Source organism: Alligator sinensis, unplaced genomic scaffold (genome assembly GCF_000455745.1).
Source record: "Alligator sinensis unplaced genomic scaffold, ASM45574v1 scaffold1224_1, whole genome shotgun sequence".
Taxonomy (NCBI): domain Eukaryota; kingdom Metazoa; phylum Chordata; order Crocodylia; family Alligatoridae; genus Alligator; species Alligator sinensis.
The window spans coordinates 68,326-81,962 of record NW_005842626.1 but is presented as its reverse complement, the minus strand read 5'-3'; the positions used below and the strand labels follow the sequence as shown (position 1 = coordinate 81,962).

Genomic DNA, 13,637 nt, shown 5'->3' with positions numbered 1-13,637 from the left:
GAGGTGGGCACGCTAGTAGGGAGGGAAAGACTGCAGCAAGACCTGGAAAGGTTGCAGGGGTGGGCTAACAAAAACAGGATGCGTTTCAGTACTGACAAGTGCAGGGTGCTGCACTTGGGCAGTAGTAACCAGCAGCACACTTATAAGATGGGGAAACTCCCTTCTTGAGCGCACGGAGGCTGAAAGGGATCTTGAAGTCATCATTGACTCCAAGAAGAACACGGGCCAACAATGTGAGGTCACAGTCGGCAGGGCTAACTGGACCTTATCGTGCATCCACAGGTGCATCTCAAGTAGGGCCAAGGAGGTGATCCTCCCCCTCTGCGCGACACTGGTCAGGCCACAGCTGGAGTACTGTGTCCAGTTCTGGGCACCCCACTTCAAGAGAGATGTGGACAACATTGACAGCGAGAGTAGGTTTAGATTAGACATCCATAAGAACTACTTCACAGTTAGGGCGGCTAGGATCTGGAACTAACTTGCAAGGGAAGTAGTGATGGCTCCTACCCTGGGGATCTTTAAGAAGAGGCTTGATGCCTACCTGCCTGGGGTCATTTCAGCCCAGTTTTCCTCCTGCCCAGGCAGGGGGTTGGACTTGAAGATCTACAAGGTCCCTTCCAACCCTACTTCTATGACCCAAAGGACTTTGTCTGCCAGTTCCTTAAACCAACACCCGTAGCACCTGTTCCCGGTCAGCTGACCAGAAAGATGCAGGGCCCTGGGCACATCTAAGTCCCAGGGCTGCAGCTGCCAGAAAGTTTTTCTGGCAGCTGCTGGAGAAGAAGCTCCTGCAGGAAAGGAAAGAAAAGAAAGGCTCTCATCCCTACTTCTATGACCCAAAGGACTTTGTCTGCCAGTTCCTTAAACCAACACCCGTAGCACCTGTTCCCGGTCAGCTGACCAGAAAGATGCAGGGCCCTGGGCACATCTAAGTCCCAGGGCTGCAGCTGCCAGAAAGTTTTTCTGGCAGCTGCTGGAGAAGAAGCTCCTGCAGGAAAGGAAAGAAAAGAAAGGCTCTCATCTGTGACACCTTGACTACCTGAAATGCTAGTGCTACTGTGCTGCAGTGCACTGCTTAACTGTTGTCATTTAAAGTGGTGGGCTGAGCTGAGGCTGGAGGGGAGGAGGAAGCCTCATTGGGGCACACTACCATGTCATGTACAGGCCCCAGCGCCAGTGAGGGTGCGCCTTAACACACAGTGTCACCCATGTCATGAGTTTTGCTTGTCAGCAACCTGAGGTCCAGTTTCCCTCAAACCCGTGCACCTATCTCCTTGAAACTTGGCAGACTTTCATGCCCTCAAAAGTGATTACCATTCCTGAATTTTTTATCCGAATCAGCCAAAAAGTGACAAAGTTATAAGTATTTCAGTGATTCCCCATTATACTCTATGGCCGAATCTCTGAATCTCTCCAAATAGGTGCTGAATCTTCTGAAGCTGATTCAGCCAAATGGATTCAGAACAGTGATCTGAACCTCCAAATCGAATCAGAATCAAATACTTCCCTATTTGCACAGGTCTGCTGCCAAATACACAGGCAGTCTTCAATGAGCCTAGGGTGGAGAGTCAATTTTGGTTGACTTGGGCTGCTGAGGGAACTTTCCCCTGTAATTTACAGGAGGCATAGCCACAATTTGCCTCCTTACATGAATGTTCCCAATATTCTTTCAAAAGTTGCAGATCTCTATGGTTTATGCTAACGTGACCCTCCCTTCTGGCCCCAACTACAGAACAGCAGGAGGTATACAAGGTGGCCACTGAAAGCCTCACTGCCTGTGCTGTAGATGGTCCTGTCTCATGACTTTAAGTCACTGGGCCTCCTTCCAATGAGACATGTGGGCTTCCATGAGAGAAAGGTCTCATGTTACATCAGAAGACTGGATTATATCAGTGCTTTACTGACTCCTTGCTGGAATGACAAGCTTGTGTGGCTGTTTTCCCTTCAACTCCCACTGTCAAAGATGCCTTACTATCTTCAGTTAACTGCCTCCTCTCCTCTCTCACCTCAATCTCTACCAAAGCTTGATCTGTCTGCTATTCTGAAGAAAAATTCTTCTTCAGCCCTTGGGAGGAAATGATCACATCAGAATCTGGGACACTCTCTGACTGTGGTATGGATGCTGGGTGGTGGGATACATTCTCGGAGACCTCCAGCCCTGTCCGCAAGGTGTCAAGATCAAGCTGCAAAAGCTTGTAAACTTTTCCCAGGACTTTTAATAACACAACAGCAAGGACTCGCTGAGGAAGGGAAAGACCACTGGCTCTAAATCTCAATGCACCCCTGTCCATAACTTGCAGGTGTTACCATTCAATAACTCAGCCTTCGTGGGGAACAGGCCTTCCAGGCCTCCTCCCCTTTCTCTCACTATCTTAGCTATCTCTGCCCTGCTCTGGGGCCTGCCTCCACCTTGCTCCAGGCACTGCTGGTATCTCTTCCTCCCCAAAACACCGGTTCATAAAACAAAACAGAAAGTCGGGGTAGTGTCTTAACTAAACATACCCCACACTGGGTACACTAGCTTTATAATAGAAAGGAGACACCGTTGCTTTAACACAAACTGCCTTAGGCTCAAGCAATCATGCAACAGAAAAAAAAGGACTGACCTTTTGTTTCCTATTAAGTACAACTTAACAGGGAGACGCTTGTGTTAAGCAGCTCCTTTTTACACACTCCAATCCCCTTCCTTTCTCCTCCCCACCCCAAGGGAATACAAGCTTTGCTAGCACTATGCAATCCTAATGGCCCTGGAGATAGCAGAACCCCACTCCCAAGGGCCCCATGTGTCCTGTGTAATCATCATTTGGGGCTCCCCATTCCCACAGTTTTGCTTTACTTGATAGGGACTTTGTAGTTGACAGCAGGTATAGCCATGCTATAAGCCTCGAAGTGCCACCAAGGCTGCCTGCAGACATGGAAAAAAAAACCCAAACAAACCCAACGCTTGACTTTAAACTTGGTGTGCTCCTGCATGAAGCCCAGCGCATGTCCAGAGGCAGCACATTAGTTGGACCCTCATTTCCTAACATCTGTATAGACTGGGCACTTCAGTGGGGCTTCTTTGACACATTTATCTACCACCTGATTGAATAAGCTATCAGAGGAAAGCACCAAAAGTCCCGCTGAAACACTCAATCTATATAGATGCTGCCAAGCCAGGTTGAAGTAACGTTTGCTTCTTCCAGTAAAGCACAGTTTTTTTCAGTTTTTTTCCACATCTGTCAGTGCCCAAAGTTATTGGGAGGAGGAGTCATGGACACTGCATCTTGAATATGGAGAGCTCACAAAGGGGGATGCAAGAAATGCTGCTGTAGTGTGGGTACCCTGGCACTCCCCAGTTGAGTTGGCATCCAGCCATTCCCTCCAGAGAGCTGGGACCTGGCATTCCCTCTGGGTGCCTCGGATGTCAGTGCTGAGAAGCGCTGTAGTGAAGAGAGACGGTGGCAGGACAAAGGCTGCCATTTTCCCATGCCCGACTGGCTGTTCCTCCTCAAGACTTGTGCTAGTTCTGCTGACTTGCCCAAAGAGCTCATACATCTGCTCAGCAGTCCCGAATAAGACAAGGGTCTTCTCAGCTATGGCTGGGCTAGGCCTTGGGCCAGAGCCTTCTAGCATTCTTCCAGGTCAATACTACTGCTGTCACTGGACAGCTCTGGCTCTACCAGAATTAACAACTAAGTGGGGGGGGGCGCTCAGTGGAGTAGTCTCTAGCAAGGACCCATAGACAGCTCCTCCTAGTATGGGCATGACACCAGCTGGGTACTTAAAATACAACTTGTATCATGGGCTCTCTTGCACCATACCTTAAGTACCTTCACCTTGGTCTAGCACTGGTGGCAGTCTTGGCTGTCCCTGCAAGCTGCCATCTCTGCTGTGATTTGCTCATAAAGAACCTGGTTCTCATGGCTGTTCCTGAGGGACCTTTGGGAGCTCTCCTCATTCAAGATAAAGAAGGTGTTCATGACCCTATGCTCATCTACAGTTCATGCAAAGCTTCACGGACAAAGATATTTTTCAGGTGCAGGCAGTGTGGTGCATAAGTGGATAAATTCTTGAGATCATGCTGCATTTGAGAAGCCAAGTTCCTTGGGTGGCAGTCCCAAAAGTGGTGCTGCAGCATACCTTTGCACCTTGCTTTACAAGGCAAAGTCACATGCAGGGTCTATGACTCCAAGGGTGTGGAGTTCGGAGCAAGTCAGAAGGGCTACACTGGGAGGGGGCAGGGGTTGAAAGTAAGAGTACAGCAGACCAACCAACTCCCTAATCAAGCTCTGCTGGAAGGTACATACTTAACATGAAACACTTCATAGTAGAGCACTTCAAAGCCATTCCTATTCCTGTTTCATCCTGAGTTATTTATTTGGTTCAGGCCAATTTGTAGAGCTTCAGTGCTATGCAGAGTCTGTTCCCTCAGTTTTTTGAGTGCTTTAAAAGCACTTGGTAACTTCGAGAGCTACAAACATTACATCTGTCCATGCTATAAGATAACGTTAGTTGGGAATAAAAGATGACACCAATGAATTTCAGAAGGACCCAAAACAAAATTAAGCAACTGAACAACATGGTGGCAAATCTGTCAGTGTCAGCAGTAAGTACAGAGTACGACAGAATTAGGCTGCTTCATGCATTATCAGGGTGGAAATTCTTTTTTTTTTTTTTCTTTCCACTACAAGTAACACACAGTGCTTCACACTTAAAAGCAAAAATGCAGAGAAAGATTAAATCCACATTCAATCCACCTGAGACCCTTACATCTATATTTGAACAATGTAAAGATTTTTCCAGTGGCTTTAAAAAAGGGAGTCAGGTTTTCTAAAGCTTTTGCATTACTGCTGGTACTCCAGAAGATGCTGCATCTCAACATCTTTCTATGACAAAAATGATCTTCTATGTAATATTTTGCTGTTGCACTGGCAACAAATAGAACAAACAGACAAATAGAAACAAGGTGTTCCATGCTCCTGTAAAGTTCTAGGCTCCCTAACGTGCAGGCAAATTAAGAGTAAGTGTGCTTTTCCACCTCACTCCACTGGGGAAGAAGATCTTCTCAGCCAGAATGCTGACCTGCTTGACCAGGCTTTAAACTAAGCTCGCTGGGGAACGGGCAAACAACCACCAGAGAAAGCGCGCCAAGCATCAACCGCAAGGTCAGCAGGTTAGGATGCTCAAGGAAACCCACTTCTATGCCAGCCCAGGAACAGAGCTTCTCCATAAGTACAAGGAAGCCTAGGGCCTCCCACAGCATACTTATTTGCCTGTACACTAATGCTAGGAGTTTGGGGAATAAAGAGGAGGAACTGGTTCTGCTAAACAAAAGTGACTATGATCTTACAGGGATAACAGACCTGGTGGGACTCCTCTTATGGCTGGACTGTGGGTATAAATGGCTATACTCTGAACAGGACAGACTGTACTGAAAAAAGGGGTGGGGGGGCTCTCTATGTGAAGGAGATCTACATGTCCCTACAAGCTGAGACTGGCAGCCAAGGAGGACAACTGGAGACCCTTTGGGACAGACTATGAGTGAAGGGGATACACTGGTAGGAGTCTACTACAGACCTCCAAACCGGGAACAAGAACTTGACCAAGAATTTGTCAGGGAACTGGCCGAGGCTGCACGCTCTCAGTGCATGTTTGTCATGGGAGACTTCAAATACCTGGACATCTCATGGGAAGAGCATTTGGCCTAATCAGATTGGTCTCAAAGCTTCCTTACATGCGTGGATGAGTTCTACCTGTCTCAAGAAGTTTATGGACCAAAAAGAGGTAAGGAGCTGCTGGACCTGGTACTGGCCAAAGGGGATGATCTAATCAGTGACCTAGGAATCGAAGGGAAGTTGGGTGACAGTGACCATGAGTTCATCACTTTCACTATCCATCGCAAAGCTGGCAGCTCAGCCAGCAATGTAGTAGTCCTCAACTTTAGGAAAGCTAACTTTCATAAGCTCAGGAGGCTTGTTCTTGAGGCCCTGAGAGGCCATGATTTCACAGGGAGGGGAGTTCAAGATGAGTGGTTGCTCCTTAAGGAAGCAATCCTAGAAGCACAAGAGGAGTCCATCCCAACCCATAGGAAAGGTGGTAAAAGGGCTCAACAACCCCCTTGGCTCAACAGGGAATGCATGGACCTCCTACATCTAAAAAGAGAAGCTTATAAAGGATGGAAGACAGGAAACACCACTAAGGAGGAATATTCTACGCTGGTCCTCACTTGCAGGGAGTGACCTAGGAAAGCCAAGGCTGCAATTGAACTCCAACTGGCTACATGAATCAAGGACAATAAAAAGTCCTTCTTCAGATATGTCAAAATAAAAACACGGGCAAACTTGGACCCCTGCTAAACCCTTACTGACACCCAGGAAAAAGCCAATCTGCTTAATAATTACTTTGCATCAGTTTTTCATCAGCCCAAAGGGATCACCCTGCCTAACATGATGTGGGATGAGCAGGGTGAGGGTGAATATATGCCCACCATTGGCATGGATCTTGTGAGGGAACATCTTAAGAGGCTGGACCCCCACAAATCAGCTGGTCCAGACAGACTGCACCCAAGAGTGCTAAAGGAACTGGCAGACATCATAGTGCAGCCACTGGCAAGGATATTGGAGAACTCGTGGCACTTGGGCAAAGTACCTGAGGATTGGAAGAGGGCCAATGTGGAGCCCATCCTCAAGAAAGGGAGGAAAGACGACCCAGGAAACTACAGGCCAATCAGTGTGACTTCAATCCCTGGGAAGATTTTTGGAAAAAATTAGCAAAGAAACCATTCTTGACAGGCTAACAGAAGGCAACATTCTGAGGGATAGCCAGGACGGGTTTGCTGAGGGTAGGTCTTGCTTGACCAATCTCATTTCCTTCTATGACCAAGTGACATCTATGACCTGGACAAAAGGGAAGAGGTTGATATATATTTGGACTTTAAAAAGCCTTTGCCCTGGTAGTCCCATGATGTCCTCGTAGAAAAACTGGGCAACTGCGGCCTCGACGTCTCCACAGTCCGATGGCTGGGGAACTGGCTTTAGGGACAGATCCAGAGAGTGGTAGTTGATGGAACCAAATCAACATGGCATTCAGTGACTAGCGATGTCCCCCAAGGCTCCGTTCTCGGACCTGTACTCTTTAATGTCTTCATGAATTATCTGGACACTGGTGTCAGAAGCGGATTGGCTAAGTTTGCTGATGACACCAAACTTTGGGGAAGAGTGTCCACACTTAAGGATAAGCTGGTAATCCAGGCCAAACACAACAGGCTTGCAAGGTGGGAAGATGAAAACCTGATGGCATTCAATACGTAGAAATGGAAGGTGCTCCACCTCAGGGAAAAAAATCCCCACACCACACTTATAGGCCTGGCAATGCTGTATTTGCTAGCACCATAATCGAAAGAGACCTGGGGGTCACGACTCATCAAAAGATGAACATGAGCCACTAATGCGATACCACAGCTGGCAAAGCAAACAAAACTCTTGTTTGCATACCAATGCATCTCGAGCAAGACCCAGGATGTCATCCTCCTGCTGTACTCGGCTTTGGTGAGGCCTCAGCTGGAGTACTGCATCCAATTCTGGGCTCCACAATTTAGGAAGGACATGGAGAAGTTTGAAAGAGTGCAGAGGAAAGCCACACATGATCAGAGGGCAAGAGAACAGGCCTTATGAAGAGAGGCTGCGAGCTATGGGACTCTTCAGCCTGGAGAAGCACAAGCTCAGGGTGACTTGGTGGCAGCCTATAAGTACATCAGGGTTGTACATCAGGATCTGGGAGGAATGCCTCTTCACCAAAGCACCCCAAGGGATGACAAGGTCCAACGGTCACAAACTCCTGCAAGCTCATTTTAAGCTAGACGTAAGGAAAAACGTCTTTGCTGCTAGAGCCCCCAAGGCCTGGAACAGACTTCCCCCAGAGGTGGTATAAGCACATACTCTCTCTGGAAACTTTTAAGAAACACTTGGATGCTTATCTTGCTGGGATCCTTTGACCCTAGCTGACTTCCTGCCCCTTAGGCAGGGGGCTGTACCGGATGATCTTAAAAAGGTCCCTCTTCCAGCCCTAATGTCTATGAAATTAATGTGTGCTTTTCACTTCTATAATGTTATACATGGGCGAAGAATTTTGGAAATAACAATTCCTCATAACACCTAATTATTTTTATCTACAAAAGGCTGAAAAAAAACTAACACAGAACAATTAAAGAATCAAAGATTTAAACTATTTTGTGATGCTGAGACTTTTGGCTGCTCCACTAATAGCATTTAGGCTTAAGCACCTAGAATTCCTGGGAGCTGCTGTGTAGTGATTTGACCACTGTCTATGCAGCAACTGTACCTAGTAAAAACATAATTCAGAGAGTTGGTAGATTCAGCACAATCATTTCTTGTATATAACTACATCCACAATTTTTCTTACCTTCTCCCCTGGATCTTGGAAAAATTCATTCCAATTTTTAAGCAGGGACATCAAAACAGAATTATTGTGATACTTGATTAAAAAGCAAGGCAAAGCTGTAACTCCTTCTTTCTGGCAAAGTTTATCATATGCCTTCTGGAGTACTTGAATCTGAAGACAAAAGATTTATTAACAAGCAGTTAGAATTACCCTAATCAACACCTTTTTATTATTACTTTGCACTGCTGCAAACATAGTGATGGAGAAATGTTAAAAGAGCTTGCAACAATGGAAAGCTCCTGGGGCTGTAGGAGACAGAAATAGGAGCACTGGTCTCAGACTACAGTACAGGAATTTTAGGTTGAAAATTAGGAAGAACTTTGTGATTATTAGGGTGGTTAAGCACTAAAACATCCTCCTTAGGAAGCTTGTGGAATTTTTCATCCCTGGAAGTTTTTAAAAGTAGATAGACACTTGGCTGAGATGTTTTAGTCAGGATGATCCTGTCTTGAATGGGGAGCTAGACTAAATGACCTCATGAGGTTCCTTCCAGCTCTAAAACCCTATAATAAATCCATTCTAATTGTAGCGTGATATGGGCAAACTCCCAGGCCCGGTCATAGTTCCAACCTGTCACCTGACTTTGGGCAAGCCACCTGCGTTACTTGCCTGCCATGCGTTGTTGTACATTAATCAAGATGCTAATTAGACGGGAGGCTGGCCTTCAAGCACCCTTATGTTCACAGGCAGTAAATACACAACTCCAACCTTCCCTTTATCATGTCCCATGCCTCACAGATGTCATCTCTGAGCTGGTCTATGCTACGGCCTGAGGCCAGGTAAACTCAGTACATGGTTAGACCTCTCTCATGCTGCCCTGTTGAGGGCCTCACTCATACAGCCCCCCTCTTACAAGGCCTCTATCACTCCTCCTGCTCTCACCAGGCCTCTCGCACTCATGTCCTTTACTGGGCCTCATTCACTTCACCCTGCTCCCTTAAGTGACCATGTGGGTCATCACTCAGGCTTATCCCTTCTCTCCTTGACCAGCCCTTTTGGGCCTGTCCCACAACCCTCACATATGTGGTGGCCGGGCAATTAGTCAAACCCTGGGCTGACTTCGCCTCTAGCCCCACACCAGGTAACTCATCCCTCATTGGGGTCAGTCACCCCCTTTTACTCACGGCTCCTTCTGTGCTGCCTACTCAGCCTCAGGCCCACACACAGCCTCAAGGATCTGAAAACTTACCTGGGCCTCAATGCACTCACCCCTCAGCCAGGGCCTCAACTCTCCTCTCCTGGGGCTCCAGGGTCTTACCTTCCAAAAGGCTTGTGTCCTTCACTTGGGCATACCTGGCTCCACTATTCTCCCTGGGCTCTGGTGCCCCTCATTGGGTGTCCCTGGCCCAACTGCTCTCTGGGGCCTTACACCCCCACAGGCTCAGGTGCCTCACATGGTCGTGCCCAGCCCCAGTACACACCCTGGGGTCTTACACCCCTACAGGGTCAGGTGCCTCACATGGGCATGCCTGGCCCCACTACCTGCTTGGGGATCAGGTTCCCCTCCCTACTCCTCTCTGGTCTTATAACCCACCAGACTTACCTCCACGATGTTCCTTGAACAGCAGGGCAGCCGGGTGGTGTTGCTCCCTCAGCTGCTGGCAGCAACTACTGCCCCAGCCCTGAGAGCCAGGATCTTAAAATGGACGCCTCATCAGGGCTAACCTGCACCTGTGTGTTGCCTGCTCTCCTCAAAGTGGCAGACACCACAGGTGCTCTGCCACCCACCTTCCCCCTTAAAATTGGTTCCTGGGGAAGGCTTTTCCCTGATACACCCACGGCAGGCTCACTCACAGCCTGCAACAGCCCTTAAGTGATGAGCACTCCGTTGGTGCGCTCCTTCCCCCTTAAAATGGACTCCTCAAAGGTGTCTCCTGGTTGCCCTCCTTGCAGGCCCTTCTCCTGCCTGCTGCAGCCCGTACTAAGTGGCAGACACCCCAATTGTGCTCTGCCACAGTAGAAACAGCAAGAGAGAGCTATGTACTCTGATCTGTTTTTAAGTTATGAAAATTAATTTTACAGGATCAGATACTAACAAAAATTCATCACAGTAAGTTCACACATCAGCTCAACGTACTTTGGTAACTCAATTGTTTATTTCAATTGCTGTTTTTGATAAATACAGCATAATAATCAAATATGCTATAGAAGAGGTTATATATTTTTCTAATACTCATTTGTAACCAACCACCTAGAATATTCTTATAAAAACACTTCTAAACCATTTTTAGGCATATTAATTGCACTCCACAATAAAGGAGGCTAAGTTGCTTTGTGCAACTTGTGTTACTCTGTAGCAATCTGAATTAGCAGCTCTTCCACAACCCCTCACTATGGGGTTCTACTTCGTACTGATTTTTGTGGCATTAAAACTGCTGTAACATTCTATATTAAACTCCATTTAAAATCAAAAGGTACAACTGAAAAGTTTATTTTTTAAAAGTTTGTTATTTTTATGTAAAAAGTCTCCGATTGATTTATCGACTTCCCTGCTCAGTTACATATCTAACATTTTCCAGAGTATTTCTAGAATTTTTCTAAACCAGAAGAATGATGATGTTCAATTTATTTTCAGTGAAACTGCTCTGTACTATCAACTAACATTAGTTTTAGTCAAAAAAAAATTTGAAAGTCAATTTAACTTTGATCTATAAACGAAAAAACATTCTACCATAGTCCATGCATGGAGATAGAAAATATTCCCTAAAACTGGCAGACAGAAAAAGTATTTTTAATTTCACTGGTCTTCAAGGAAAAGCCTGAGGCCAATGCCAGTCAGTCATTCTAATTTCTAAGTTTTCCTTGAGAGCATTCCTCTGTGTGTAAAGTGTCTTATGCAGATTACTTTCATTTTACAACTCTTCTTCATAGTTCATAGCTCAAACTAGAGGTGCACCGATATATCACTAAAAGGAAAATTAACATTATCGGCTATCAGCTTTTTTTAGGCCAGTGTAGCTGATAAAGTTCAGTGATAAACATAATACGTCTTCTGGCCAGGACCCCCAGATACTGCATGCACGTGTGCAGCCACACGCATGCACATGGACAAGAATGCAGCTGGGCAGCATGGAGAGCAGCTCCTTGTAGGCAAGTCTGTGGAGGGGGTGGGGTATGGCGGGGCAGATCGAGGCCTCCATGATGAGGGAGTGGGGCAGGGGCAGAGACAGGGGCATGGGCTGGGGTACTGCACAGCCAGGGCAGTGAGTGTGACCGGGGGCGAGGAGCAGGACAGATCCACGGGCAGCTCATGCAGGGGACATGGGGGGAGCAGCTCCCCACTGCTGTGCATACCCCCCTGGGGAGAAGTATGGGGGGCATATGCCACCCCCACCCACCCCCAGATTTGTGCGTGGGGTGGATGCAGGCTGCTCGCTGTGTGCTTGGGGCTCTCCGCCCTGCTGCCTTTCCCTCAAGAGCCCTGTGCTGGCTATGTGCCCCCTGCCTGCCCGGCAGCAGCTGAGGCGGCAAGTTGCGTCTCCCGCTGTTGGGTGAGCAGGGGACATGTGGCCAGTATGGGCCCCCAGGGCAAAAGCAGCAGCGTGGAAAGCATAGCAACAACTGGAGGACCAGGTTCTGGCTATAGAGGAGGAAAGAGGCCGTAGAGGGATGGCTGAGGGGCATTCCAGGTGTTTTTCTATTTTTTGTTAGCTCTGCCAGGGGCAGGGTGAGGGAGAAGGAAAGAGAGAGCCTGGGACAGGCTGCAACTGAAAGGGCCAGAGCCTGAACTCCAAGCTAGACAGAGACTGAAGCTAATAAACTGGGCCAGAGCAAGTGGGCCCAGGCTACAGGTCTACAGGCAGAGTAACCTGCAGGCCAAGGCCAAGAGGGCTGAAGCCTGTACAGGAGCATGAAGGACAACAGAGCAACACCCACAAGGCAGGAGCGTAGCTGAAGGGAGAGGCTGAAGGCCTCAATTAAAAGCCCCTATTGCTTAATTAGGGTCCCAGAAAGCAACTGAAGACTATGAGTTGTGCCAGTAAGACACCAGCTGGTCCACTAGGGCACAAGAGATGCCCACAGTGAATGGCAAGGGTTTTAGTTGGTGGGCAGAGAGCCTAGAGACCACAAGAATCCAGATGAGTCAGCCAAACACCACTGAGAGCCCTCTGCCCTCATACAGAATTTAATTATTGGGAGGCTGTGTGGGGGGGGGGAGGAGGGGATGTTAAATTTGTTTATCCCACGCTGCTATAGCAGGAAAAGCAGTAGCTCCCTTGCTCCTACCCTGCTGCCCCTATTCAGGGGCAGCCTCCCATTTGAGATCAGAAGAATATCAAGGTGTGGCGGGTAAGATAAAAAGGGAGGTTATATGGAGGACCGGTCAGGCCAGGGACACACTGCTGACAGCTTCAGAGCAGCAGAGCTGCAGGAGAAGGTAAAGGCGGGGAAGGGAAGATAGGCTGCAGGGAGGAGCAAGGGGGTGGGCAAAATGCGGCCCACGGGCCAGATGCGGCCCGCCAGCCCATTCTATCCGGCCCGTGGGGCCCCTAAAAAATTTAGAAAATGAATATTTATCTGCCCCTGGCTGCCTGTCATGCGGCCCTCGCTGGCTTGCCAAAACTTAGTATGCAGCCCTCTGCCCGAAATAATTGCCCGTCCCTGGTCTAGCCCCATACCACTGCTTTTCCTGCCACAGCAGCATGGCGGGGAACAAAATTAACACAACCCCCCAATAATTAGATTCTATATGTGAAAAATTATAACAAATGCTATACATAAAAAATATATACATCTAATTATTGGGAGGATCATCTTAAATTCAAAGCTGTCTTGGATTCAAGTAAAGTTGGTACTTTACAAAAAGAAAAAACAAGAAGCACCATGACATGATAACTCATGATTTACGCATAGATTAGAGGCCTGCAGGATAGATCCTACGAGGAGAGACTGAGGGACCTAGATCTCTTCAGCCTCTGTAAGAGAAGGCTAAGAGGTGATTTGGTGGCCGTCTACAAGTTTGTCACGGGGGGCAGCAAGGATTAGGAGATGCTCCGTTTACCGAGGCACCCCTTGGAGTAACTAGAAGCAATGGCCACAAACTGACAGTGAGCAAATTTAGACTAGACATTAGGAAGACCTTCTTTATGGTAAGGGTTACCAGAATCTGGAATGGGCTTTCAAGAGAGGTGGTGTTCCCCCCTACCTTGGGGGTCTTTAAGAAGAGACTGCACAAACACCTGGCTGGGGTCATC

At 47.7% G+C, this 13,637-nt stretch overlaps 1 protein-coding gene across 15 annotated transcripts in view; it reads right to left on the bottom strand.

Moving 5' to 3' along the window:
• The window catches only part of ATG7 (autophagy related 7), a 316,197-nt gene that overhangs the window by 275,320 nt on the left and 27,240 nt on the right, over positions 1–13,637 (bottom strand). For 14 of the 15 annotated variants that reach the window (XM_025215165.1, XM_025215166.1, XM_025215161.1 and 11 more), the window contains one exon: positions 8,404–8,553. The exons of the other annotated variant lie outside the window; for it this stretch is intronic. In XM_025215165.1, the coding sequence (XP_025070950.1) occupies positions 8,404–8,553 (150 nt within the window). The remainder of the gene's footprint in view (positions 1–8,403; positions 8,554–13,637) is intronic. 15 annotated transcript variants of the gene reach the window in all.